Genomic DNA, 24,581 nt, shown 5'->3' on the forward strand with positions numbered 1-24,581 from the left:
GAACAGTTTTTGGCTTTTTTCTCTGAGCCCAGCTGGATGATTCAGATGTTCTTAATTGCAACAGAAGTACTATTGATTGGATGGCTTAAAATCCTTTCTGCTGTTTCTTCTTAAAACGCATACTTCCAAAAGGGGAAGTTATGCTAAGGAAAGGGAGAGAAGAAGGCAAGGATATTGAAGTATTGTAGTACTATTTCTCCTATCAATATAAATTTGGTGTTCCACCACATCATGCTCTAAGATAGTATGTGTGAAATTTTAATACGTGAGTATGTTCACTAGAAATAGAAGGCAGCGCCTGAGATGACACAATTGTATTGCCTCATGCTATTTTCAATATGCTGAAGTGTGCAATAGGCAGCTGCACTTCAGAAGTGGGGAGGCAGCAGAGAAAGCCTTGGTATTGCAAAGGTGAGAGAGGTAGTAAGGCTTTTGACCCTCAGGAGGTGGGTTTGGTTACATCATGATCTTCATGTGCCCAACTTTAATTTTATGTTAATGGCTTATACTTTTTGGAGTTATTGTTTCAGAGCCATAAGAACTTAATACAAAATAATACCATTTTGTCATCTCATGTTTAAGGCTTCTGTTGCAGTTCTGTTGACTAGAAGAGGAATTTACTTAGCTCCCCAGCATACAGCCAGTATGAAACAATCTGGTACGCTTGAATACCCTGTTTGTATCTTTGTGGAACTGGCACCAAGGTGAAGCACCTGACAAATCATCGATTCACAAACATCAGTTTTAAAAACAATTGGAGGAAGCTATCTTCTTACATAACTTCACCAATTTAATGTAACATGAAGGTGCAGCCTTATCAGGTTTTTTCAGGTTTCCCTGATGACATACAAAAGAAGCAGCAATATCTTTAGTTGGGTGGATGGATGTACTACAGTATCAGATAAGCTTTTCTTCAGGCTATTCAAAGCATAGTCTTTCTATGTAACAGCATCAGCAAGTCAAGTTGACCATTCTGTATGCTTACTAGTGAAATCACATGCTATTGTGTGCTGTATTCAATCAATTCTAGAGTTATTTGCAGGACAGTATTGCAAGTCATATCTGATACTTGATTCCGTAACCAGGCACAAGTACCTAAACTTCCACTGGATGACTTCTTGCTTTTGTTGCTTTTTCCTCTGGTTATGAACCTGATTTCTGCAAAGGTGTGCTGGAATTAATATGATTTGAGTTCTATAATTTTTTCATAGATTGTTGGGCAGTAGTTTCATTTCTATTTAATGACAAAATGTAAAATATAGAATTTCTATATAATTTGAGGCTCGGAAATGTTTTTTTTAAACACTCAGCTTTGTTTTTGTCTTGGATTCTTAAGATAACACTTCTTTAATACAAAGATACTGATGTGGAGATAAGTTTACATTTACTGTACTGCTCTTAAATCTTGAACTGTGGAATTGCTTGCATTTGCTGCTGAAAATAGAATAATTGGTTTTATACACAGAGCATTTTTTCCCTTAATCCCTACTCCTGTTTTCTCTTGGGTTTGAGGGACCAAAAGTAGTGAAACAGGATCTTTCAGCACTTCTGTAAAGGGCAGTGATCTCCTGCCCTTTTGGTTTATTTTGTCTTTTGAATTTACAGAGATCTAGAAACTGAACTGTCTAACTTGTTGAGGAATTCCTCAAGTGCATTTCAGCTGATCTGACCACGTCAGTAGATTCTGGTTCAGGTTGTACACAGGCGTTTAGGTAATTGCTGTTGAACATTTGCTCTTACCTTCAAATGATGTGAATAAGTGTAGGCACTTTAAGACTTTAATATTAATTTAAATGTTATGTTGTTAAATAACAGTCATGCAAATAAAACTCCAGGGATTGATGTTGAAACCATCAAATTAATTTACTGTTCTTGCTTCCTTCTCAGAATTATTCTGAAATGTGATTTTTAAAATATTTTTTTCTGAAGGCATGTGTGTAAAAATAGACAAGGGCTCATAAAATCTAACTTGAAATAAGTTTACAGAATTAAAAACTTTGACTTTTATTTTTACTTTTGTTTTTTGTTGGTAAGGTAAACTAGACTGGAGTATTGTGTTTTTATATAAGCATATTCAGGAAAAAACAGGGTCTTTTTGCTGAGCTGATGGACTTCAACAGGCGTGGTAGTTTGTGATGTATTCTTTACCTTCAATTCTGAGAGGTTTGCACTTAACCTGGAGCAGAGGGCTATGCTGTTAATTGAACTTCTGCCTTTAGTTCTTGATGGTCATCTTAAGTGTATTTAAATGTCTTTGCACTGTGGGGAACGGTGCGACTTGCACCAAGACAGAATATGGACAAATTATTTGGTTTGATAAGCATTTCAGATGACTAAATAAGATTAAATGCTATAGATTACAGGGATATAAAAAAAGGGAAGGGTGATGGCTTTCAGATGTGAGATGGGCCATCAGATTGATGGTTCCTTCGTCAGAAATCTTGATATCTCTGCTCCAACATTTCTTTCCCCTCCCTCTCTCCTTTGCCCTGAGATCTTAGAGCACTTTGTCTCCCCTTCTTGAAGATCTTAGTCACAGAGGTGCATCTATTGTTGCTGATGGGCTCAGCCTTGGCCAGAGGCAGGTCTGGATTTTGGAGCTTCGGGATTGATCTGCCAGCAGCTTCTCACAGGAGCTACCCCTGGGGCTACTCCCCCACTTCCAAAAACCCCACTACGCCAACCCAAACCAATGGTGTTGAAGGTTTCAAGTGGCCTTTGCTTGTCTGCTACATTTAACTTCATTCTTGTTGTTCCCCTTTGGTGCAAAATAATCCATTTGTCTCTTTGCCCCCGCTTCTGGCAGATGTGGCTGGTTGTTAAAGGGTAGCATAGTGGTGTACAGGAGATTGTGCATAAGAACAGCAGCAAAGTAAGTTAGTGTTAGCCTTTAATGGCATTGAAGAGTTGCTGCTGTTTAAATTCTGACAAACAGAAATGAAGGAGATTATATACAGAAGTGTATTTTTATTGTTTATTTAGTTAACATGAAGGTGTAGATGTTTTCTCTATGGATTAATTTTAGTGAACTGCTTCTACAGTATCAGTGCTTCAGGAAGTAACAAATACCCTGATGCAGTTTGAGATTAAGATTATCACATTTTATTTAGAGCCTCACTTTTATCAGTTATAATTGTTTTGTTGGGTTGAGGATGGGTTGTTTTTTTCTATAAGATTGATCACAAAATGTACTTCTCAAACTAGTGTGTATTTAAATCTTCTATGTTTCTGGGAACACTGTAATGTTATGTTTAACACTGTAATAGGCACAGAAAAAGTACGGCAAGCTCAGGACTGCAAGGACCTCCATGTTGTAAACCCTGATTGGCTATGGAGCTGCCTGGAGCGCTGGGACAAGGTTGAGGAACAGCCCTTTCCCTTGAAGGATGACTATATCAAAACACACAGGTAAGTGAGAACTTTGGGGAGCAGGGGCAATGAAAATGGTTTATTCATACAAAGATGCTGATTTGATAATGCAGCTATAAAATCACAGAATTATAAAATGGTTTGGATTATAAAGAACCTTAAAGATCATCTAATTCCAACCCCACTGCCATGGGCAGGGACATCTCCCACTAGACCAAGTTGCTCAAAGCCCCATCCAACCTGGCTTTGAACACTTCAGGGGGGGGGCCAGCCACAGCTTCTCTCAGCAACCTGTTCCAGTATCTCACCACCCTCACAGTGAAGAATTTCTTCCTAATGTCTAATCTAAATCTGCTCTCTTCCATTTTAAAACCATTACCCCTCATTCTCTTGCTACATGCCCTTGTAAAAAATCCCTCCTCAGCTTTCCTTTAGGTTCTCTTCAAGTACTGGAAGGCCACTGTAAGATCTCCCTGGACCCTTCTCTTCTCCAAACTGAACAACCCCAACACTCTCAGCCTGTCTTCATAGGAGAGGTGCTCCAGCTCTCTGATCATCTTTGTAGCCCACCTCTGGACTTGCTTCAGGAGGTCCATGTCCTTCTTCTGTTGGTGGCTTCAGAACTGGACACTATTCCAGGTAGAATCTCACTAGAGTAGAGTAAAGGGGGAGAATTGCCTCCCTTGACCATGCTTCTTTTGATGCAGCCCAGGACACAGTTGACTTTCTGGGGTGCAAGTGAACATTGCTGGCTCATGTTGAGCTTCTCATCAACCAGCACTCCAGAGTCCTTCTCCTTGGGGCTCTTCTCAATCCATTGTCTGCCCAGCCTGTATCTGTGCTTTTGTATTTGTTCAGCTGCAGGACTTTGCATTTGGCCTTGTTGAACTTCATGAAGTTGGCATGGGCCTACCTCTCAAGCCTGTCAAAATCCCTTTGAATGGACTCCCTTCCCTCCAGCGTGGCAACCACACCACACAGCTTGGTGTTGTCAGTAAACTTGCTGAGAGTGCCCGCAATCCCACTGTCCATGTCACCAACAAAGATGTTAAGCAGCCCCGGTCCCAGGTCTTTGGGGAACAGCACTTGTCACTGGTCTCCATTTGGACACCAAGCCATCAAGCACTATTCTTTGAGTGCAATCATCCAGCAAATTCTTGATCCACCTTGTGGTCCATCCATCAAATCCATGTACTTCCAGTTTTGAGACCAGGATGTCATGTGGGACAGTGTTGAATGCTTTGCGGAAGTCCAGGTAGATCACATCTGTTGCTCTCCCCTTGTCCACTGATGCTGTGACCCCATCATAAAAAGCCACCAAATTTGTCAGGCATGATTTGCCCTTGGTGAAGCCCTGTTGGTTGCCACTAACCACCTCCACATTTTCCACGTGCCTTAACAGAGCCTTCTCCATAATCTTGCTGGGCACACAGGTGAGACTGACTGACCTGCAGTTGTCTGGATTTTCCTTTTTTCCCTTTTTTTGAAAATGTGGGTTATTTTTCCCTTTTTCCAGTCAGTGAGAATTTCACCAGATTGTCATGACTTCTCAGATACAATGGACAGAGGCTTTGCAGCTTCATCGGCCAGTTCCCTCAGGAGCTGTGGATGGAACTCATCAGGTTCCATGGACTTGTGCACTTTCACAAGTCTTGAACCTGCTCTTCTACAGTGGGCAGATCTTCCTTTTCCCAGTCCTTTCTTGCCTTTGTCTTCTGCAACTTGGGTGGTGTGGCCAGAGAGGGTCCACAGTTTCATTTGTCTTCCTTTTATCACTTACGTACATGTAGAAGCTTTTCTTTTTACCCTGTTGTCTCTGGCCAACCTTAATTCTGTCAGGGCTTCACCTTTCCTAATCCAATTCCTGGCTGCTCAGACAATTTCTTTGTACTCCTCCCAGGCTACCTGTGCTTGCTTCCGCTCTCTGTGGACTTTATTTTTACATCTCAGAGTGTCCAGGAGCATCTTGTTCATCTATGCAGGCCTTCTGGCATTCTTGTCTGCCTTCCTCTTTGTTAGGGTGCATTGCTTGGAGGACATGACCCTTGAATATTGGCCAGCTTTCTTGGGCTTCTCTCCCCTCCAGGGCTTTATCCCATGTACACTATCAAGCAGATCCTGAAGATGCCAAAGTTTGCTCTTGTGAAGTCCAGGATTGTGATCCTGCTTGTTGCTCTATGCCTACTGCACATGATTCTGAACTCCTTCATCTCGTGGTCAGCCAGGGCTGCCCGCAACCTCCACGTCCTCAACCAGCCCATCCTTGTTTGTCAGCACAGGGTCCAGCAGTATGCCTGTCCTTGTTGGTTCCTCCACCATCTGTGTCAAGAAGTTATTGACAATTCAGTCCAAAAACCTCCTAGGCTGTGCCTGCCTGGCTGTGTGGCCTTTTAAGCAAATGTCAGGGTAATTGAAGTACCCCTGTGAGAGCCAGGGCCTGTGACTGGGAGTCTACTTTCAGCTGTTTGTAGAATGCCTCATCAGCTTCCTCATCCTGATCAGGTGGCCTGCAACAGACAGCCACGACAGTGTCTCCCGTATTAGCCTGCCCCTTAGTTCTTACCCGCAAACTGTCGACTCATTCTTCATCTGCCCCTGGGAAGAGATCAAGAAATTCTGGTTGCTCTCACACGTAAAGAGCAACTCCACCACCATGCCTTGTTGGCCTGTCTTTCCTTAAATGGACCTAGCCATCCATGACAGCAGTCATGTCAGCAGAATTTGTCAGTTTCTGACAAATTTAGAATGGTGTGCAGTGATTACAGATTTTGTGTAGAACTCTGTTTTGGTCCATTTTTTATGCTGCTTTAACTGAAGACTGTTAAGGGATAGTGGGGCAGTTCAGCAACTAGCAGAATAAGGAGAAACCTATGGTACCAGTAGTTTCTTTAGCAGATGTTGGTGTTAGCCATCTTCAGCTGGAGCAGCTGACCTTGTCAATTCAACCACAAACTACCAAAGGAAATGCCACCAAGGCATAGAATCATTCATGCTGCCAAATGACAAAAAAAATGTCCATGCTCCCAAACATGAAAAATTGGTAAAGGCATTTTTTTCTGAGACTTGGTAGTGAGAAGGAAGAGAGAAACAGAAAATACAGCAGAAAAATCATGAGTGGTTAGAAGTCATGAAAGTAAAAGCAGGAACTGGAAGAAACAAAGTATTGAGAGAATAGGAGGCGCTATGGCTAAAATAACTCATGACAAGGTACTATAGGGCCAGCTGCTGCTTCTTGACTTGTTGCCTGTTTTGGATAGATGCATAAATATCACCTTGCAAGTCTAATGGGAAGACCTTCCCTTCTGTGTTTAGACAGGAAAAAGTATAGCATGTTAGGTTTTCTATATTAAACTGAAACTAATGTGATTGTCTAAGCAGGCTGGAGATCTGCTTTCTGCTTAGAAGTCGCTAGCCCTTTGAGGGCAGAAGGTACATATGTCAGATACTCCAATGTCACTAAAAGTAGAAGTGTCTAGAAATGAGAGACTAAAACTTAAAGAAATGTAGCCTACTTTTGGCTTGACTAGAATATTTTGTTTTTTTCAAAGTGCTATCAGATGTTTTTTTTTAAATCCAACTTTGGAATATTTGTATGAGATGTTTAACTTTTCTTAGAGGTCTGACACTGCCAGTTCTCAGTAGAAATCTAGACAGTGACTTGAATGCATCATTTTTTGATGTCTAGATGAATGTTGGTCCTTATGTATTTTAATTTACTCCTTCCTTTCAGTGAAAGACCATGATCATTTTTTCCTACTTCCATGTTTCAAATACAGTATACCTTCACTTCATGCTTTCACTCAAACAGCCCCCCCCCCCCCCACTCAGTCAAAGGTCAGTAAGACCTTTTATCTTAATGCAAATATGTTCATTAACCCAAAATGTGCAACTTCTTTGGAAAATACTTTTCTCCTTTGTGAAGCTGCTTGAAACAGTGGTTGCTGGTCCAAAGCACTTATGAACTTATGAGGGATGAACTCATCCAATATGAGAAAATATTTGCATTCAAGTGAGCTTTAAAATATCAAAAAAAGAATAAGTAAACTTAGAATTGGTTGCCTTTAAGAACTGATACTACAAGACTATTTGAGAAATGTCCATGAAAGCACTTGGTAAAAACTCCAGTTTTATGACGCTTGTGATGTGTTAGAATACAATTTGTCTTTTCTATAGCATTGGTTTCACAGTGTGTAGCACATTGTTTTATTTTTTTTGTTATTATTCAGTTTGCTTCCTTTTTTTGTAGCTCTTCATAATAATTGGATAGTATGCCGTAACAGTGATTACTTCAGACTGATCTCTCTTTCTGCTGACACTTCTAAAATTATGTTTTAAAAGGCAGCAGGTTGGTCATAGGCTTAGTATTTTAACAAATTACTCTGAATGACTTGCAAATTAATCTAAAGTGTTTATTTTCTCTCAGAGCCTGTTTAGAGAGCAGATACTAAGATCTGATACATAGCATGTTTTTCTCTTTGCTGCATATATGCAGATTATTGTGCTACTCTAGTTGTACAGTTGTTACTACCTGGAAGTATTTTCAATTTCTATGTTGAGACAATTCTTAAGGCACATTTAGTAATTTTTAAATAATGTAAATACTATGTTATCTGAATGTTTCTGTTTTAAATTCATTAAGACTTTAATGCAGGTGGGGGAGAAGAAATATTTCTTCAGAAATCTTTCAAACTATTTCTGCCCCACTCCTAGCCCCTGCTTTCTCTCTTACAAAAAAGCAATGTGTGTTATTTACATTCTGGTTGGTTAGCTCATTTAAATTCCTAAAGTGATTTTTTTTTTCTGAATTTCATCCAACAGAGAGAATAGCCCTGCCACATTTCCTGATACACACAGCACACTTCAGACAGCCCTGTTTCACCCAACCCCCATCCATCCGAAGTCTCAACCTGGTCTTGAAGTTCGACTTTATGATCCAAATACTGGGAAGCTAATCAGGAAGGGCACTCAGGCCTCTGGCCAGTCGATGTACATCCAGTCTCCAGCTCCTCCCATCACCTTGCCAGTCCACGGTGAACATTCATCCTTCAGGTACTTAAAGCATAGCTGAGTCACTTAAACTGTATTTTCTGATGCTCTAGTGAATTTAACCCTTGTTATCTTTGCATTTGATGAAATTCTCATCTTTGCTTTACTTACTATGCTTTCTAGAAAGCCAGGGAAGTGAGTGAAAGTTAGTTGCCAGCTGAAGTGGAATCAGGATGGTAGAATTCCACATGCTTTTTGTGCCTCACCTAAGTGCGAATAGAAACCTCAAAGGAAATAAATGCAGTGTGTAGTTTGTGCACTTTGAAGATTAGAACTGATCCCTGAAGTGAGGCAGCCTAATGTTTTTAACAAGTCTTAGAATAGTGGATTGTTTTTTTGTCTCTAAAATGTATCTGATAGTTTTGTCATTTGTTTATAAAATTTTCCTTTTCCTGATTCCTTCAGATGGGACATTAGTTTTGTGTTTTGTTTTGAGGTGTGTCAGAAGTAGTGCAAGAGGGGTATAGCTAACTGAGTATTATGAAATAAGACCATATGACTGAGTGCTAATTAATAATCCTTCAACCAATAAAGAAAGGCTCAAGTAGCAAGAGGAGGAGGTGGCCTGCTTTTTGAAGTACAAAGGCTAGCATCTGGATTTAATGGAAGTGTGTACCTTTGAGCTACAACACCACTTGTCTCCTAAGGACACATAAAATATCTAAAATTCATCCCTATGTATCTATGTAATCATACCTACTTTCTGGAATGCTGATAAGTTTAGTAAGGCTTTTTGACTCTAATGGTAAAGTATCCAGTTGAAGGCAAAGCTTTTTCTCTTTGTAAAATGTGATCAAAATGCCTTTGTACTAAGTGATCAGTACATAGCAGTTGTTACAGCAATTCAGTTTTCCCAATTATAAAAAGTACAGTTAGAAATGCACAGTTTTCTACCTTTCTTTTCCCTCCCCTGCTACTTTTGGGGTTATTACTTGTGAAGATTTTGTACATTAGTGTAGCTTCTTATGTTTACACTCTATCTTTCTGTTGCTAAATCATTTCAACCTATGTTATTTTCAGCTGTCATCTTTTTATAGGATTCTTCTTATTTCAAGTTCCTTTTTTCTGTCAACACGTGTTTTTTGACTTTTTTTGTGAAGACATCTTGTGTTTAGTTCCTTTTTAACTGTCTTTAAAGCCTGTATTTTAATTTACTATGACATGTTAATTGAACAGGAAAAGTTTAAATAATCAGGACAGCATGTATCCAGACAGGAGATGAATAGCTTTTCATTTTTCTGTCAGTTATTGAGAAAAGGAATTTGTCTAGAAATAGAGCTGGGAATGTTGTATGTGTATATAATTGTTGTGAATAATTCTAAATTCTTTCTAAAATAATTCTTCAATATGATGGTTTATGTTTATATTAATGCATCACTCTATGCCTTAAAAAGAACAGGTTGATGTTTGTTTCACCTTTGTCAGCAACCTGATATGAAGAGTTATGTCTACACCTAAGCCTGTATTTTTTAACACAGAAGCGCTGCTTTGCTTGAACATTCAATGGAAAAGGAGAGAAATACACTTCAGGTGTCCTCTTAGTTGAGTTTGTGAGAGCCCCAGAGAGTTTCTGAGGGTGGAGTGAGGCTGTGATTCCTTTCTACTCACTTTCTTTCACAAAAGCATTTTTTTGCCTGTCAATGTTCAGGCTTGAGATGCTTTATTCTAAAAAAGTGAATCCAACTACTCAGTGCTGCAGCTGTAACTCTTAACTAAGCAGCTGTAAGAAAAGGGATTAGCATAAGATGTACTCTGGGAAATAGTCAACATTTTCATCAGAATTTCCTGTTGATTTGGTTCCAGTTGTAAAATTAGTGACCTGTAAACAGTAATCTTTATTGGACCATGTCTCTATGTCTCGGAGCAGTTCCACTATCTTCAATTAACGTGGTGAAAATTGTTGTTACAAAGTCCAGGAGGCAAGCAGTGCACTGGTCAAATACTGCTTGAAGTTCTTTTAATGGATAGGAACTACAGTGCAGGCAGAGCATGAAGGCCGTGAAGACATAACAAAAAGCTGAAAGAAGTAGCTTTGCTGTGCTTTGACTGAACAAGAGCTGAAGCAGGAGTACTGTATTGTTGCCTTGCTTTGTCTTAATGCATGCATCAATGATAGCTTTTTAAAAATGCTTCACTTCCAATTTAAATATTGATATAATCTTTGCCTTTAAAGAAAATGAGCTTAGTGCAGCAATTTCTTGGTAGAGAGCAATATATATTGTGGCTTGGTAGACTTTGTATTTTCACCTCCTGCAGAAAGATGAGTGTTTGTAATTAAGCCATTTAATTTAAGCAGAGTTAGATAAAGCTGCTAATACACACAGCTACTCCTGTTGTGGGTGGTTATAGTCAAAGCCTGCTATTATCATCTTTGGTAGTTTTCTTAAAATTTATCTGCTTCTGAATTTCAAGCAGTTGGCAATGAAATTGCATGCTGTGAGAGGAAACCCTGGGGAGATGGTAGCTGCTCCTGGTGTAACAACGGTGCTCAGTCTCTTCCTGTTGTCCTTAGAAGATAACTGTGCAAGGCTGATTATTGAAAAGGGCTTCAAGTTACCTTTAGTACCATTTGCTAAGAACTGTTTCAGTTCTCATTTTTTATGTTGTGTTCAACATTTTTGGTTTCTTTCTGGAATTCAATGTGAAACATAATTTAAAATTGGATATTATAAAATTAAATGTCTACACAGAATTTGCAGTGAAACTCTTGTTAGTGAATTGGAGATAACTCAGTTTATTCAATTAGCATTTGTGCAACAGGCATAGATCTTGTCATTGTGGTCAGCTTTGTGAGACTTGAGCACCTGCTTTTTGTTATGGCTCTTGCATCCTGAGGGTTAGGGAAAGGTGACAAGGAATTTGCAGCTGTACTGGAAGGGAATGCAGTGCTGCTCAGTAGCTATTGACAACCAGCAGGAGCTCTTCTCTGTCTCAGAACTGGAAGGATTCATTTTTAAAAACTCGTGTGTTAGACCTTTGACACTCCATAGGTATCTCAACAATTTTCATTTTCGTATGGAACTAGTATTCTACAAACATTACAGTAAACCCTTAAGTTGTAACAGTTAATGAGATGTGCAATGCAGTGTTGTTAAAAAAATGTGAATGCTAATGGCATCCTGGACTAGAATAAAGAAAAAAAAACCCGTAGCTTTACAAGATGAGATCTGGTGAACTCTCATAATACAGGAACAGATGACACAAGTCTTAAAATATGTATATAATTTACATGTGAGAACGTAAAAGTGGCAGTCTAGTTTTAAGTAAGGCTAAGATGCACTAAACGTTTGGTTCAAAAAGGTGTGTTCAAGAAGATGTTGGTGGCTGAAGGAATTAAGATTTATATACATTCATTTCACTTAAATTTTGTCTTAATTTACATACTCCTTACAATTCTATCTGTTATCAATCTTGTTATGAAAATATGAAGTACCAAATTGAAATAATTAATGGAATTTTAATATTTTTAAGATTTTCATTATGATAATGCTATTTTGGCTTTTGCCCTGATGCTCTGTCAGTGACAGTGTTGAGACGTTTGTTGCTTCTGTACATGTGGAATCCACCCTGCATACAATGAGCTCTAGCGCACATGCATGTCCTTTTGCATGTGAGACTGGCAAGCTCCAAATACCCTGCGAAGGGTTGAATATGGCATATTTTTTTGTAAAAGTACTCATGAATCTCATCTGATTAGAAATAAATGTAAATTCCTGCATTTTTCTGTCTTTAGTCAACATAACAAGCAGCTGAAAATGTAAACCCTGAAAAATGTCTTTGATAAAATAAAAATGTTTCTTACAAACCTTAAGCATGTCATTGTTTTGTATTCCTTTTTTAAATGATTTGGTGAGACATCCCAGTGTTTCTTACCTATTAGCAGTTGGAAAATACTGGGGGGGGGAAATATCTGTCAGAAGCCTTTAGGAGCTATTAATACAGTTATTTTACAGTTAGTATTTGTGTATAATGTGGTCAAGAATGGTCTCATTTTATTCTGAAGGACAAGTTCTCACTGTCATCAGTATGATAATGTGTTCTTAAAAATATATACTAGATTTATTTCTAGTCTAAGAAGATCTGCTTGGCTGTCTGCTATACGTCACTTGTGTATAATTCTTGTCATGGTCAAACTTGTCATGGTTTTAATACAGTTGTGCAAGATGCTTATGCCATCTGTTTTGTCATTTTCTGTTTTACTAAATGTCAATAGCATCACTGCCTTTTTCTTGGCTAGTGTACCTATTAAAAAGGCATGGGAATCATGTTTTTAAAGATCCTTTTGGAAAATAAAGTAGGATGCTGTATGTTTTTCCTCTTTTACTTACGACAATGGTCAGAAAGCATTTTAATAGCAAAGTAAAACTGTGTGCTCTTGTGAAATAGAAAACAGTACAGGGAGAAAAACAAAAAAACCAAAACGGTTAAGCTGTGTGTAACAACAAACTTTAACAGAAAACCCGTTGGGCTTGTTCATTTCCACAACAACCCTATGTTATTTTGGTTTCATAGCAAATTCCACTCTACAGAAATGCAGACTATACATAGCTGTTGTGTTTGCTGAGTGGTGCTGAGGTGTCGACTCTGCAGGAGACAGCATAGTCCTGGGTAGCACAGTAATGGCTTGGCTCCTTTCCCTCATCACCCCCAAATAAAAAAAGAAAAGTATACACATCTCCTGCAGCTGTCAGTGGGATCTGAGAGGAGAGATGTGCTTTTAGGGAATATAAACCCTCAAAATTAGCTTGATTTACAGCGGCCTTCTTAGGAAGCTGTCAAGTTCACAAGAGGAGAAACGATTTTGTAGGACCTTACCTGTAACTGGATTTACATTATTTAATAATGGCTTTTTTGGGTGGGGCTGCTGATCTAAAGTTGTCTTGAAAATCCAGGCTTGATGAGAAGCAGCCATCTTATGCTGAAACTCTTGTCGGCAGAGACCACACTGTACCCTTTCTTAATCATCACCACCCTCAGATACTGAAACTCTTGGCTTCAGTAAAGAGTTGATGATTACTTAAAAGAACAATGGGAAGGCAGGAGAATGAGCACCTTGTCAAAGGTAGAATAAGAACTTAGTCATCAGACTGAAAACAAAAGCAATAATTGGGAGACTGGATCTTTCTTCTGTTAATGTGTACAGCACCCTAATAAGCAAAGTCATAGATATTCAGCAGTCATGAATTCTTTATAGGGTTTTAAGCTGTACATCTTTCTTATGTGGGACCCCTGCAATTTTTCAGAGTTGTTCAACCACATCAGCAGCAGATGTTTGAAGAAGACGACCTACCAGGAAGCGAAAATGAAGAGCAGCCTGGTCCATCTAAGCGGAAACGCCAGCCAAGTATGTCTGAGACAATGCCCCTGTACACCCTATGTAAAGAGGATTTAGAGAGTATGGATAAAGAGGTGAGCTTAATGAATTCTGACAGATTTCTAACATAATGATTGGTAGTTATGCTTAACTGTTTAACTTCTGTTCAATTATGCATGTATGTGAGATGACCTCACATGCCCCTATGGTAACTTAAAGTAAAAGCCACAGCAGACTAAGTACAGTTCAGTCTAAAATGCTTTTATGTTCTGCAAAGCAAACTTGAATTGAGGAATAGGAGTACCTTTGTGTGTAACAAGGCCTTTAAAGCAGAACTTCATTAAGTGTAGTTTTGTCTCACTAAATGTTATGTATGTAATGTTATGTCATGTTTGCTGTGTGTTAGCTTTGCCACATGTCACTTTAAACTTTTTTATTTTTAATGTGCATCTTAAAAATAATCTGTAAAAAACCAGTGGCAGGATGGGAGGTCTGTGGATGCAAAAGGCATTTGCTTTTACTAAAGGAGAGCATGGCTCCTCATTATCTGCAAGCATGTAGTTGCAGTCCTGTTAAATCATAGCTATGGTGATTCTCAGGTGAAGGGAACTTTCTGTCAGAGTGAACTGTACTTTTTTCATTCAAAACCACATTATTTGAAATGCATTGTGGACCTCTAGCAGCTGCTTATTTTTAACTTCTCTTTGTTTGTGCTTTTTTCAAATGAGCCGCTAGCTTACATAACATTAAGTGATACATAGAGGAAAAAATTCCTATCGGTGCACATCATGCTTTCATTAATTCATGCACTGTGTCTGACTGTACTATAAAACCTGGTGACCCTGAGACTAAATCCGTCTTTGAGCTTTGATCGTTCACTGGTGTGGGGATGGAAGTGTATAACTTGCCAGCTTTTGGCAGCAGGTTGCTTGCAAGGTTCGTAACAGGCCTCAAGAGTTACCTTCAGGAAATATAACCAAGTGTGAGAAGGTAACTGCAGGTTTCACCAAAGTAAGAAAGAATTTCTGTATACAGCATAGTGTAATTTTGAGATGTACAGTTGCTAGAGAGGTACTGGAGGAGCTTTGAGCTGGTACTCTAGTGAAACATTCAGTTACTTTCAGCCACTGATGATCTACTCTGAATCTCAGATGAGTGCAAGCCTTTAACTCTTGGAGTTACTCACAGTAATTCTTGGAGTTAGTGACTTGATTTATTTATTAAATTTTTTTCGCTTTTTGTTCCAAACTGTTTTGCCTGTTTGATCTCACACTTTCACAAGAAATAGTTTTGGGGTTGTTTTGTCATTATGCCAGTCCCTGAATCCATCTGTCTTCTTCTGCGCTGTCAGTGGTACTTAAAGTGTGGTGTTGGTTGTGGTTGTTGGTTGTTGTGTACTAACATTATTCTAATGGTGTGGCTTTTGTAGAACATTAATGAATTGCTGTTGCAATGTGTACACTGAGCCAAAAGTAAGCACGCATGCTTTCCAGAATTACTGCATAAAGTACTTGTTATTTTTAAAGATACTGCATGGATCATGGTAAAAATGAAAATCTTCTGGCTCTGTTTGTTTTGTTATTGATTACTCACTATGCTGCTATGACTAGAACAGGGAAATTGATCTACAGATCCTAAAGATACACAGATCTTAAACTACAGTGTTTTGTTTTTAAAATATACTTAGATGTGTGTAATGTTTGGAAACTAGACTACATGAACAAATGAAGCCTAAATTCCAATGGATTTTTTTCATAGTTGACTTAGCTTTGATTCCATTAGTATTATTTGAGGTTATAGCTGCTGCCAAAATGGTTTCCTTCCACCAGTCTCTGTTTCCTCCCCTGTCTTCATTAAACTTACATTTCTCTTATCCTCAGACAGCTGAGAGAGTAGAAATTCTTCATTGATTTGTTGAGGGGGGCTATATTTTGGGTTTGATTGGTGGGGAAGTGGGTTGGGAGTTTCTGATGTTTTAGCTCCCCAACATAGTTTGACTAGGAATCAAACATTAGCACTGATGTGAAGAAGGAAGCACAGAGAACATATATTGAGGAGGTGAACTGGACACAGTAGTGCCAGCAGGTTATTATCTCTTGCAAGCTGACTATGGAGACAGCCAAAGGAGACCATCCTTTGTGGACTGGCCTTGGTGCCTGCTAGCTTCACCTAGACAAAGATAATGTACAAGAAATTCAATATAAGTACTAAAACAGGTTTTTATGGCATTCTGTTATGAAACAGGGGGAGGGTGTGTGGTAACATGGTCCATAAAATAAATTTTAGTGAAGTATACATAGGAGACTGTGGTGTCAGAGTCATTCCCAAACAAAGTGAAAGTGAGCTTGATAAGCATTGCCTGTTGGTGCTCAGTTCACTCTATTGACACTGTGTTTAGTTCTAACTTCCACAGGAAGAATTTTGCTCACATCTCATTCTTTACGAAAACACGTTAAAGGATAAGAACCTTTCTGCAATGATGTTGCTAAAAAGTGTGATATTTCTGCTTTCTGCTGCAAAAATGCTTTTGGCTATGCCAGCTGCAAGATCTACAACTGATTGCAAACCACCTTGGAGGAGCAAGGAAGTCTGGTTTGGTTATAACTGTTCATGTCTTGTTCCACAAGTGCTAGTGCTGAGACTGTGTTAGGAGTACGTGGTCCAAGAACAGTGAAAGCAAGTTGCAGTGTGATGTTGCTGCAGTTTAAGCCCACTTAAGTCTCAACTGCTATGTTCCCGCCTCCGAGTCACTGTTGATTATCATGGGACCATACAGCAAGCCAGATCAGGGAGCTGGTTTGGTCAGAAAATGTCACTTTCCAGGTTAATCTGCACCTTTAACAGTTTCCTGAAATAACTCAGAGTTGCCATTACACAACTGCTAGTGCCAGGAGCATGCAGAAGGTAGAAAGAGCTGGGAATGAGCGGTGAAGGCAGAACTGCAGCCCTTTGGCTTTAAAATGGCATCCTGAATATTTCTGCTGAAGTCCCTGGCTACTTTAGGTAAAGTTTATTAGATTAAAAGGAGTCTTTTAGCTTTGGGCACTGGGATTTTCTTCAGTGAAATGAATTAGGAAGAACAAGTCTTTATATGTACTGTTTCTGTGGACATAACAAGCACTAGGTAACTCTTTTGCACTTAACACTGAACAGAAATCTTGTGGTCTTTTCAGAAAGTTTTGCAAGGAAAAAACACAATCCCAAGCAAGAAAAAATTTATATGTAGTTTATACATAGGAGAGCTTTTTAGTTAGAAGAATCAAGATAGAAGCCAATAAAGATAATTTTATTGTTTATTCCCAAATTAAATCCCTTTCCATCCTTAACATATTTAAAAATCTACTTTTCCTAGGAAAAACATGGTACAATTTCTAGTATTCTACAGACAAGAACTTCCATGGATTGGCATATCTACTAAAATTTGATCTTAGATTTTTATCTTATTATTGTAGCTGTAGTTGGGCTATTGATATCAAATAAGTCAAAGGAAGTTAATAGCTTACCAGCTATTGGGTTGCATTTTAAGGTCACTTAGCCTTGTGTATCTTTGTCAGTGCCAAAGATCTGGGAGATCAGATCCAATGGTACCTGCTTTTTGCTATGGCATGATGGACTGTTTGAACTTCAGGGAAATGTAAGAACAAGGGTATTAAATGTGTTCAAAGGGCAATTGCCAAATCAGATTAAGTGCATAAGGAATGGTTCCCTACTTGGGAAATACAAAGCTTGCTAATGCTGCTGCTTCACAGTTGAGAGAGCAGGTACCCCCTTTGTTTCCTGCGCTAGCTGGACACAGGTGCTTTGCAACTGGATGCTGCTGTTTGTCTCTGCTATGGAATCGTAAAAAGAAGCAGAATTAAATGCTGCCAGTTAAATTAGCTTGTTTATAGTCATTTTTAAAGGCCTCAGTACACTTGTATTTCTAAGTAACTGGCTATGTGGTAACTGCAAAAGATTACCCCATAAAAATGCTGTTTACATGGGGTTGTATATAGTATGCTGTTGTCTTCTTTCTGCATTGCTGGTTTCAGCAAAGGGCAAGGATTGAAAACTGTCTTTAAGGATGAGGTTTCCAGACAACTAAATGCAGTCTGTAATAACGTAACTAGAAATATCTGTCCATAATACCTGTTTCAGGATTTTTCTTGTTTTCTCAAAACCAGTATTCTCACAGGGAAGGAATCTACTTTTCACTCACTGAGTTGAAAAGTAACTAATGGAAAAGCCTTTTAAAAAAGAGAGAGCTGAGTTGTCTGCAGGTCTTCCCATCTCCTGTTGCAGCAAGGGTCCATTTATCCACCTGCTTACCATGGAGGTACTGGACCATTCATTGCTCACTTTTGGTGTGATTGTGTGGCATCAGTGCCCTTTCCCTGGGCTTGATGTAAGTTGCTGACCTACCAGATACTACAAAGTTGTGCAGATCTGCAGTACTTTAGTGACAAAAAACAGAAAGTGGAGTCCAATCCAAATTACTGCATTTGTTTTTTAAAAAATGATTAGCTAAAGCAAGTCGCGCAAAGGATATTTATGGCATACAAATCACATGAAGACATACATATGTCTTTCCATTCATAACTGATTATGTCAATACAGGGTAAAGTGCAGTTCTCCTTCCCAGAGGTTATTCATGGGTAATCTTGTGAGGTTACTTCCTGAGAATTCACTGAGAAGCACTCCTGTAAACCTCTAGAATATTTCTGCACTGATACAATTACTGGAATGTCTAGAGGCCAGCAAAAGTGACCTATGATGAATATTTAATAAATTCTGTTAGTCTTACTGCTTTAGAAATTGGGGGAGGTTGTTTTTTGTTGTGTGGTGTTGTTGGTTTTTGGGGGGGTGAGTTGTGGGGTTTTTGTTTTGTTTTGTTTTTTAATTTAAGCTGCTAATTCCTCTTCTGAATTTGTATTCCTAATTGTATTTGGAGAGAACCTTATGTAACTGGGCTAGTATCATGTACAGTTACCTAGTCAAGCTGATCTAATCTTAACACTGTTGTGCCCTATGTGCTATACATGAGCTATATTTGTTTTTACATACTGATTATTTCCTGATGGACCTTGACTTTGCTTTTCTGAAAAATTCATTACTTTTTTGTGGATTTTTGTTGCAGATCCAAAAGGTGATTTTTAGCCCTGTGCATTGTACTTACTTATTTTAAAAATATTTAATTGAATCAGCTTTATGTAATCTTAAAGATTTTCCCTTTTGCAGTTGTCCCTTTCATAACTAGGTTGTCAGTCTTGTGTATGATAAATCACTTGTCCATAAGTTAAGTAAGCAAGCTCAGGACTTTTCATTCCTCTCTTCCTTTTGGCTACAAATTATTCTTGTCTGTTCCTTTAAGAGCTGTGGCTGGCAGTACAGTTTCTGTATTTTATTTTTCAGGTGCCTTTTAATTCACCAGTCCATGTAAATTGTAGGAATGCAGAGAAAGATTGCAAGATACTACCTTATAAAATGCCAGTGATAAAGGAAAACAAAATTACTCTTCTATCTCTCTCTTTTTTTTTTCCTCCCTCTGAATTTTGAGCCTGTGCAGAGCTCAATATCCTGTTCTCTCTTGCTTATGTATAAGCCGCTGCTATGTTCATGGTAGACGGGAAGTAACAGTAGAAGACAACCAGAGGTCCTTATATCTGTCGCATTCAACACTTGCAGGACTAGTCTTGGACAAATACCCAGTACAGGCCTCACTGATGGGAAGTTCAAAAAGGAACTTCCAGTAAGGCAGTAAGCCTTCAGTAAGGTTTAAGTAAGTTCAGTGAAGCAGAAAGATTTTTTAATAATGTTTTGCAGTGCTTTTTCATCCAACATGGTCTGGGATTACTAATGTCCTGGAACAGCTGTCCACATAGTCTGTTTTTTTTTTTTATCTTTATGCTTTTATGTTTATTACCGTGTTTTTGTCAGGGTTTTTGAGAGCAGCATCTGTATCTTGTCAAGTGTCATTATCTCTGCCATCTTAGGTGAAATATTTTGCTGGTGTAAATTCCTCTCAGTTCAGAACTTGGGAGAGGGGAAGAGAGGGAGCGAATCTGATACCAGTCAGACCTCCAGCTTTTCCCATCTCTCATTTCAGTTAATGGAGCTGCAAAGATTCCTACTGTCTGGCTGGATATGTACTTAGCTGCAAAGTGACCACATTGCAAAGGCATGTTCTGTACATCAGTGCATCTAAGTATACAGATTTTTCTTGAGTGGGAATTGCCTAGTGAACCACTCTTGCATCAAAATGGCTCAATTGATTTGGTACATGTTCTCCACATGCTTTTTAACTAAGTTGGAACTTATGTCCTACATATAAAGACTGAAATTACAACATTCTGCTCTTACATAAGGCCATTTTGCCACTCTGCATTTTGCTTTCATCTAAGCAGATTTATCCCTTAATTTCTGTTTTGTTTTTTGAGTTAGTGGCTATACCATGCAGTGAATTAAAGAGGCAGTCTTTCTCCTTCAGTTTAGTGAAAGCTATTATCTCAGCAAGTGGTTAGCCTCTCAGTTAGTTTAAAAATACTAATTTAATACAGAGAATGTGGTCTCTAGAGCAAAATAATAGCTGCCTGGGGCTCACTTGGACACTTCAATGCTTATTAACATTTATTTGGATTTCCACAACATTTCTCATACAAAATTTCTTTTGTAAGGTGTGACACCTTAACATCTAGTATGTCATAAATTGTACAAATGCTAAGTTTTTGGTTAGCAGTCTCTTCTTGTGAATTGTAATCTTTTTTGAAGTTGCAAGAATGAGCGTGTACACTTGCTGTTGTCAGTGGTTGTCATCCAGGCACCTTGGCCCTTGGAAGCTATAAGGTCTGCTTTACAGTTACTAGACTGCTTCCACTTGAACTGAACTAGTAAAATAATTGGTTTTAGGTAACTGTTGATGATTGTATACATATGGAGCAGTATCAAAGGTGAGTGCACTAGTCTTCATCAAAACTTACAGAACTGTAAAAGCCCGTATTAAAACAATTCGCCAAATTGTCTTGTGGCATAAGAACACGTTCAGGACATTCAGACCGGCTGGCCTAGGCTTGCTGTGGGCCTTGGTGCTTCCTGCTATCTGTTTCCTCCTTATGGCAACTTCTTTTGCCTTCCTTCGCATGTCATCTCCTGCAATCCCTCCAGTCCACCCCCTGCTCTGGCTGGAAAGTGGGTAGCCTGGAAGCTGGAGAAACTCCCAATTCTCCAGCCCCATCCGATTTTTATTTTCAGTCTGGAGTGCTTATTACCTGGTTATTACTGCTGATTATTATTACTTACTTGCTACCTTATTACTGCATTACCTTAACCTAGCATTACTAAATGTATTTCTTGCTTGCTTTCATTCTGAGATTAGTTTTTGTAGAGAAACAGTGAGGCTGTGGTGCTAGGAATCAGGGTGCTGGTTTATAATCATAAAGTATTTTGCTGTAGTGTGGTGGCTAACACCAAGGAATGTTACTTGGTTTTGTAATGAACATAGCCTAAATCTGTTTTAAAACAATGAAAGTATTTTTAGTGCTTTTGCCCTGTTTGAAGTCTCCAATATAGCTAAATAACACAGAAGTAATTAAACATGAAAATATTATAATGTTAAAGCAATTATTTCACCCGTATTTAATTTGATTAGTAGAGAAAACAGTAAAGTTGTCCAGTACTATGTTTAGTAGTTTGGCAATGAGAGTTAATGGTGTAGAAATAGATCAGTACAGTGGTATGGAGAGAGCAAAGACAAGCAGTTGGAGGAAGCTGGATATCAGTAATTTGTTTCTGCCTTTCTTTGTTTTGCTTTGAAGAATTCAGTTTCCACTGAAAAATTGAAACAATTCTAAAAAAGTAGCAAAGTATTTCTATTTATTTATTATCACAGAAGTCATAAACATAATAAAAGTAAATCTGAATTTGTCATGTTTAAGTTGTAGGTAAATCATCCTCACCAGAAACATGCAGATTCTGACTGTTACTCAGCTAATTGAAAGAACACTAAAATATGCAGTGTAGGTAAAGGCTAGTGAAATTGGAATGGATTATCAGCATGTGAAATAGTTTCCTTTTTTTTAGTCTGATATTTATTTGCAGTCATTAGTTTATGCACTAATTGCACAGAGCTTGTAATCTACTAGTTTTTTGGTTTTCAAGAGGGTATCATGGTACAAGCCTGCTCTAGCAGCTTCAAGTGTTTTTAAAGAGGTTTTTTAATGTAATACCACATTTTACAAGAAGGTAAGTGATTACCAAAATAGCAAAAGGAGTTTTATCTGATTTCATATTATTGCTAGTAGGCAATCCGTTCCGGGTGACTTCTGCTTTTCTGCAGAAGTTGCTTATAAAACATTATTTAGGCACAGTTTCTGGTTTACCTAGACATCTTGTTTTCATTTTAAAGTTATTTTTATCAGTTTATATACCATCAGATAATATGGGAAAAATATTGTAACCTTTGACATTTAGATGGCACACTGTATAAATATCTCCATTTTGTAGATAAAAGTGGAAAGTGCCTGTATATGTAAGGATTGGTTTGATGGCACTCATGACAAGTTAATTACAAGGTGATGTTACAATGTAGAATCCTGTGCAAAGTGAACATGTGTTGAATTATTGGCTGGTCAGGAGAAAATGAAAGAAAATGTATGTTTGAGACTTAATTACTTTTTTTAATCCCTAAATATTTTAACAGGTAATAATGAGAGAAGTACAAATCAAAGTATTGTTCTACAACAGTTACTATTAAAGGGCTGCACCAAGGGGCTATCAGCTAAAGGAGTCATGCTTACTGCAGAGCAGACCCCTTTTTGAGGAATCTGATACATTTTATAGTGATAAGATTGCCTGAGTTTTGTCTGGATTTTCCTATTTATTCTATTGACAATCAGTCAAAGATTGCTTTGATTTACTTGTCAAAGATGCTTCTGCAGACTTACATATTCTTTGTACTTTCTGATGCAATCAAGTTGATTCAGATCCTCTGCCATTCTTTCAAAGGTGTTGTCAGAATTGTTCCATTCTAAGTAATCTTGGGGTTTTACAGGATTTCCTCATAAGAAAATCAGCTTCTTACATGTTGCTATAATTCTGCTAAGTACAGAGTAAAAACTATTAGGCAAATAGGATTAAATCTAAGCTCTTTGGCTTTTAAAATGTGTTGTTATATCACAAATGCATTATGTTAACTCCATATGAAATAGAAAGTAGGTCTGTAAAGCTTCCACCTCTAAAATGTATGTACAAGGTGTTAAAGATGGGTTATTCCATAGGGAAGAAGGCTTTTCTGTACACTGTTTTTTGTACCAATACCAATATTACATTCTGAATCTGCCACCTTCTCTGCTTGCTGTTTTAAAGAGAAGCTGTAAGCCTTTTTCAGCTGCTTGCTTGCTCACTGAAAATGGGGAAAAATGTCTTTAAATAGAGTTCAATAACATCATATTAACATCAGTGTCTACCTCCATATTCTAAATCAAATGCAGCTAGGCTGTCAACACTAATTGGCCACAGTTAAGAATGAGTTGTCTGAGCCGTGCTAAACAATTTGCAAGCTGATCCCTAATATAATTCTGAGCAGATGCATATAGGACCTTCTTGAGCCTAATCACAAGTCTAGCATGTTTTTACATTTTAATTTGAGCTGTTATTCTCTATGAATTATACTTAAAAGTATCTGCTAAAGTCCTGGTACAAGTCTGAGCTGTTTCTTGAAAACTTTTTTTTTATCAGTATGTCCTGATACTTGTATTTCAACATAAAAATAAATATAGGTATGCAATATAGCATAAGATATGTTAAGTGCTATGGAGAATCTTTACAAACCCTTGAATAATGCTAGTCTGCTATAATAATTTTTTTTTAACTTCACAATTCCAAACATGAATTAAATCTGTAAATAAAGTCCATTTTGGTGACATCAAGGCCAGGTTATTGATAAGTGTATCACTGAATGACAGTTTGTACCATTACCCTTTAATCAGCTGCTCTTGATCAGTTATCTTAAGGTGAGATATTTTTAAATGGAAGTTATGCTTAATTACTATTTCTCTCTTCTGAGACTTGTTCAAGATACAATATCTTGTCAGGCACTAGCTTCGGAGAGCACTGAATGTAGCCACTGAGCTCTACCTCTGTGTGGCAGTCCTGCAGCTGCAAGGTTTCTAGATCCTGTGTCAGCATCACCAAGAATGTTTCCATTCCATGTACAGCTTTCACAGAGATGATGAAAAGCTGCGGAAGTAGAGCCCCCCTGCAGATGTAGAACTGCTGCAGTGCAGTCACAAAATGAATAGTTACCTCTGTGGCCATGCTGCTAGAACTCTTTCACCTCTACAGCAGTGGTGTTGATTTTAAGTTTTGAAAGAATGTCATTGGTCCTCTGTTGTTAATCAGCTTTGTATATGAACTTGCACTTTCTTTTTGCAGAGGTCACAGTCAGCTGTAGACAATATTCTCTGTCATTCCTGATAGTAAATATGATGATCTGCTTTCCCCAAGACGAACACAGACAGCTGCCTATCTCAGATATGTCAGGGCCTGAACATCAAACTTGCTTCATCACAGAGGTATTGAGAACTGTATATAGCTGGCATACCACGACATAGAGATCATATCAGAACCTGCATAGTGCTCATCACCTTAATATGCAGCTTGTAGAAACTGACAATTCTTCAGCTGCTGGGCTTATCTTTCACTGTGTTGGATTTTGGAGTTTTCCCCTCCCTCCCCCTCTTCTGTGCCTAATTCTAGCTATTGAGTGGGCTAGTCAAGCAGGACACTTGCGTGCACACACAGTGCTTTTATTTCTTCCCTGCTTCGCTTAAAAGCTGCATGGTAGAGTGCAGAGTCTTTGTAGTCCCATTGCCTGGTT

The 24,581-nt window shown here is 38.4% G+C and overlaps 1 protein-coding gene across 1 annotated transcript in view; it reads left to right on the forward strand.

The window, feature by feature from the left end:
- The window catches only part of CTDP1 (CTD (carboxy-terminal domain, RNA polymerase II, polypeptide A) phosphatase, subunit 1), an 80,782-nt gene that overhangs the window by 23,114 nt on the left and 33,087 nt on the right, over positions 1 to 24,581 (forward strand). Inside the window, exons 8-10 of the mRNA XM_010008701.1 lie at positions 3,267 to 3,408; positions 8,188 to 8,418; positions 13,659 to 13,824. Of these exons, the coding sequence (XP_010007003.1) occupies positions 3,267 to 3,408; positions 8,188 to 8,418; positions 13,659 to 13,824 (539 nt within the window). The remainder of the gene's footprint in view (positions 1 to 3,266; positions 3,409 to 8,187; positions 8,419 to 13,658; positions 13,825 to 24,581) is intronic.

Source organism: Chaetura pelagica, unplaced genomic scaffold (assembly GCF_000747805.2).
Source record: "Chaetura pelagica isolate M959 unplaced genomic scaffold, ChaPel_1.0 scaffold332, whole genome shotgun sequence".
In the NCBI taxonomy this organism is placed as follows: domain Eukaryota; kingdom Metazoa; phylum Chordata; class Aves; order Apodiformes; family Apodidae; genus Chaetura; species Chaetura pelagica.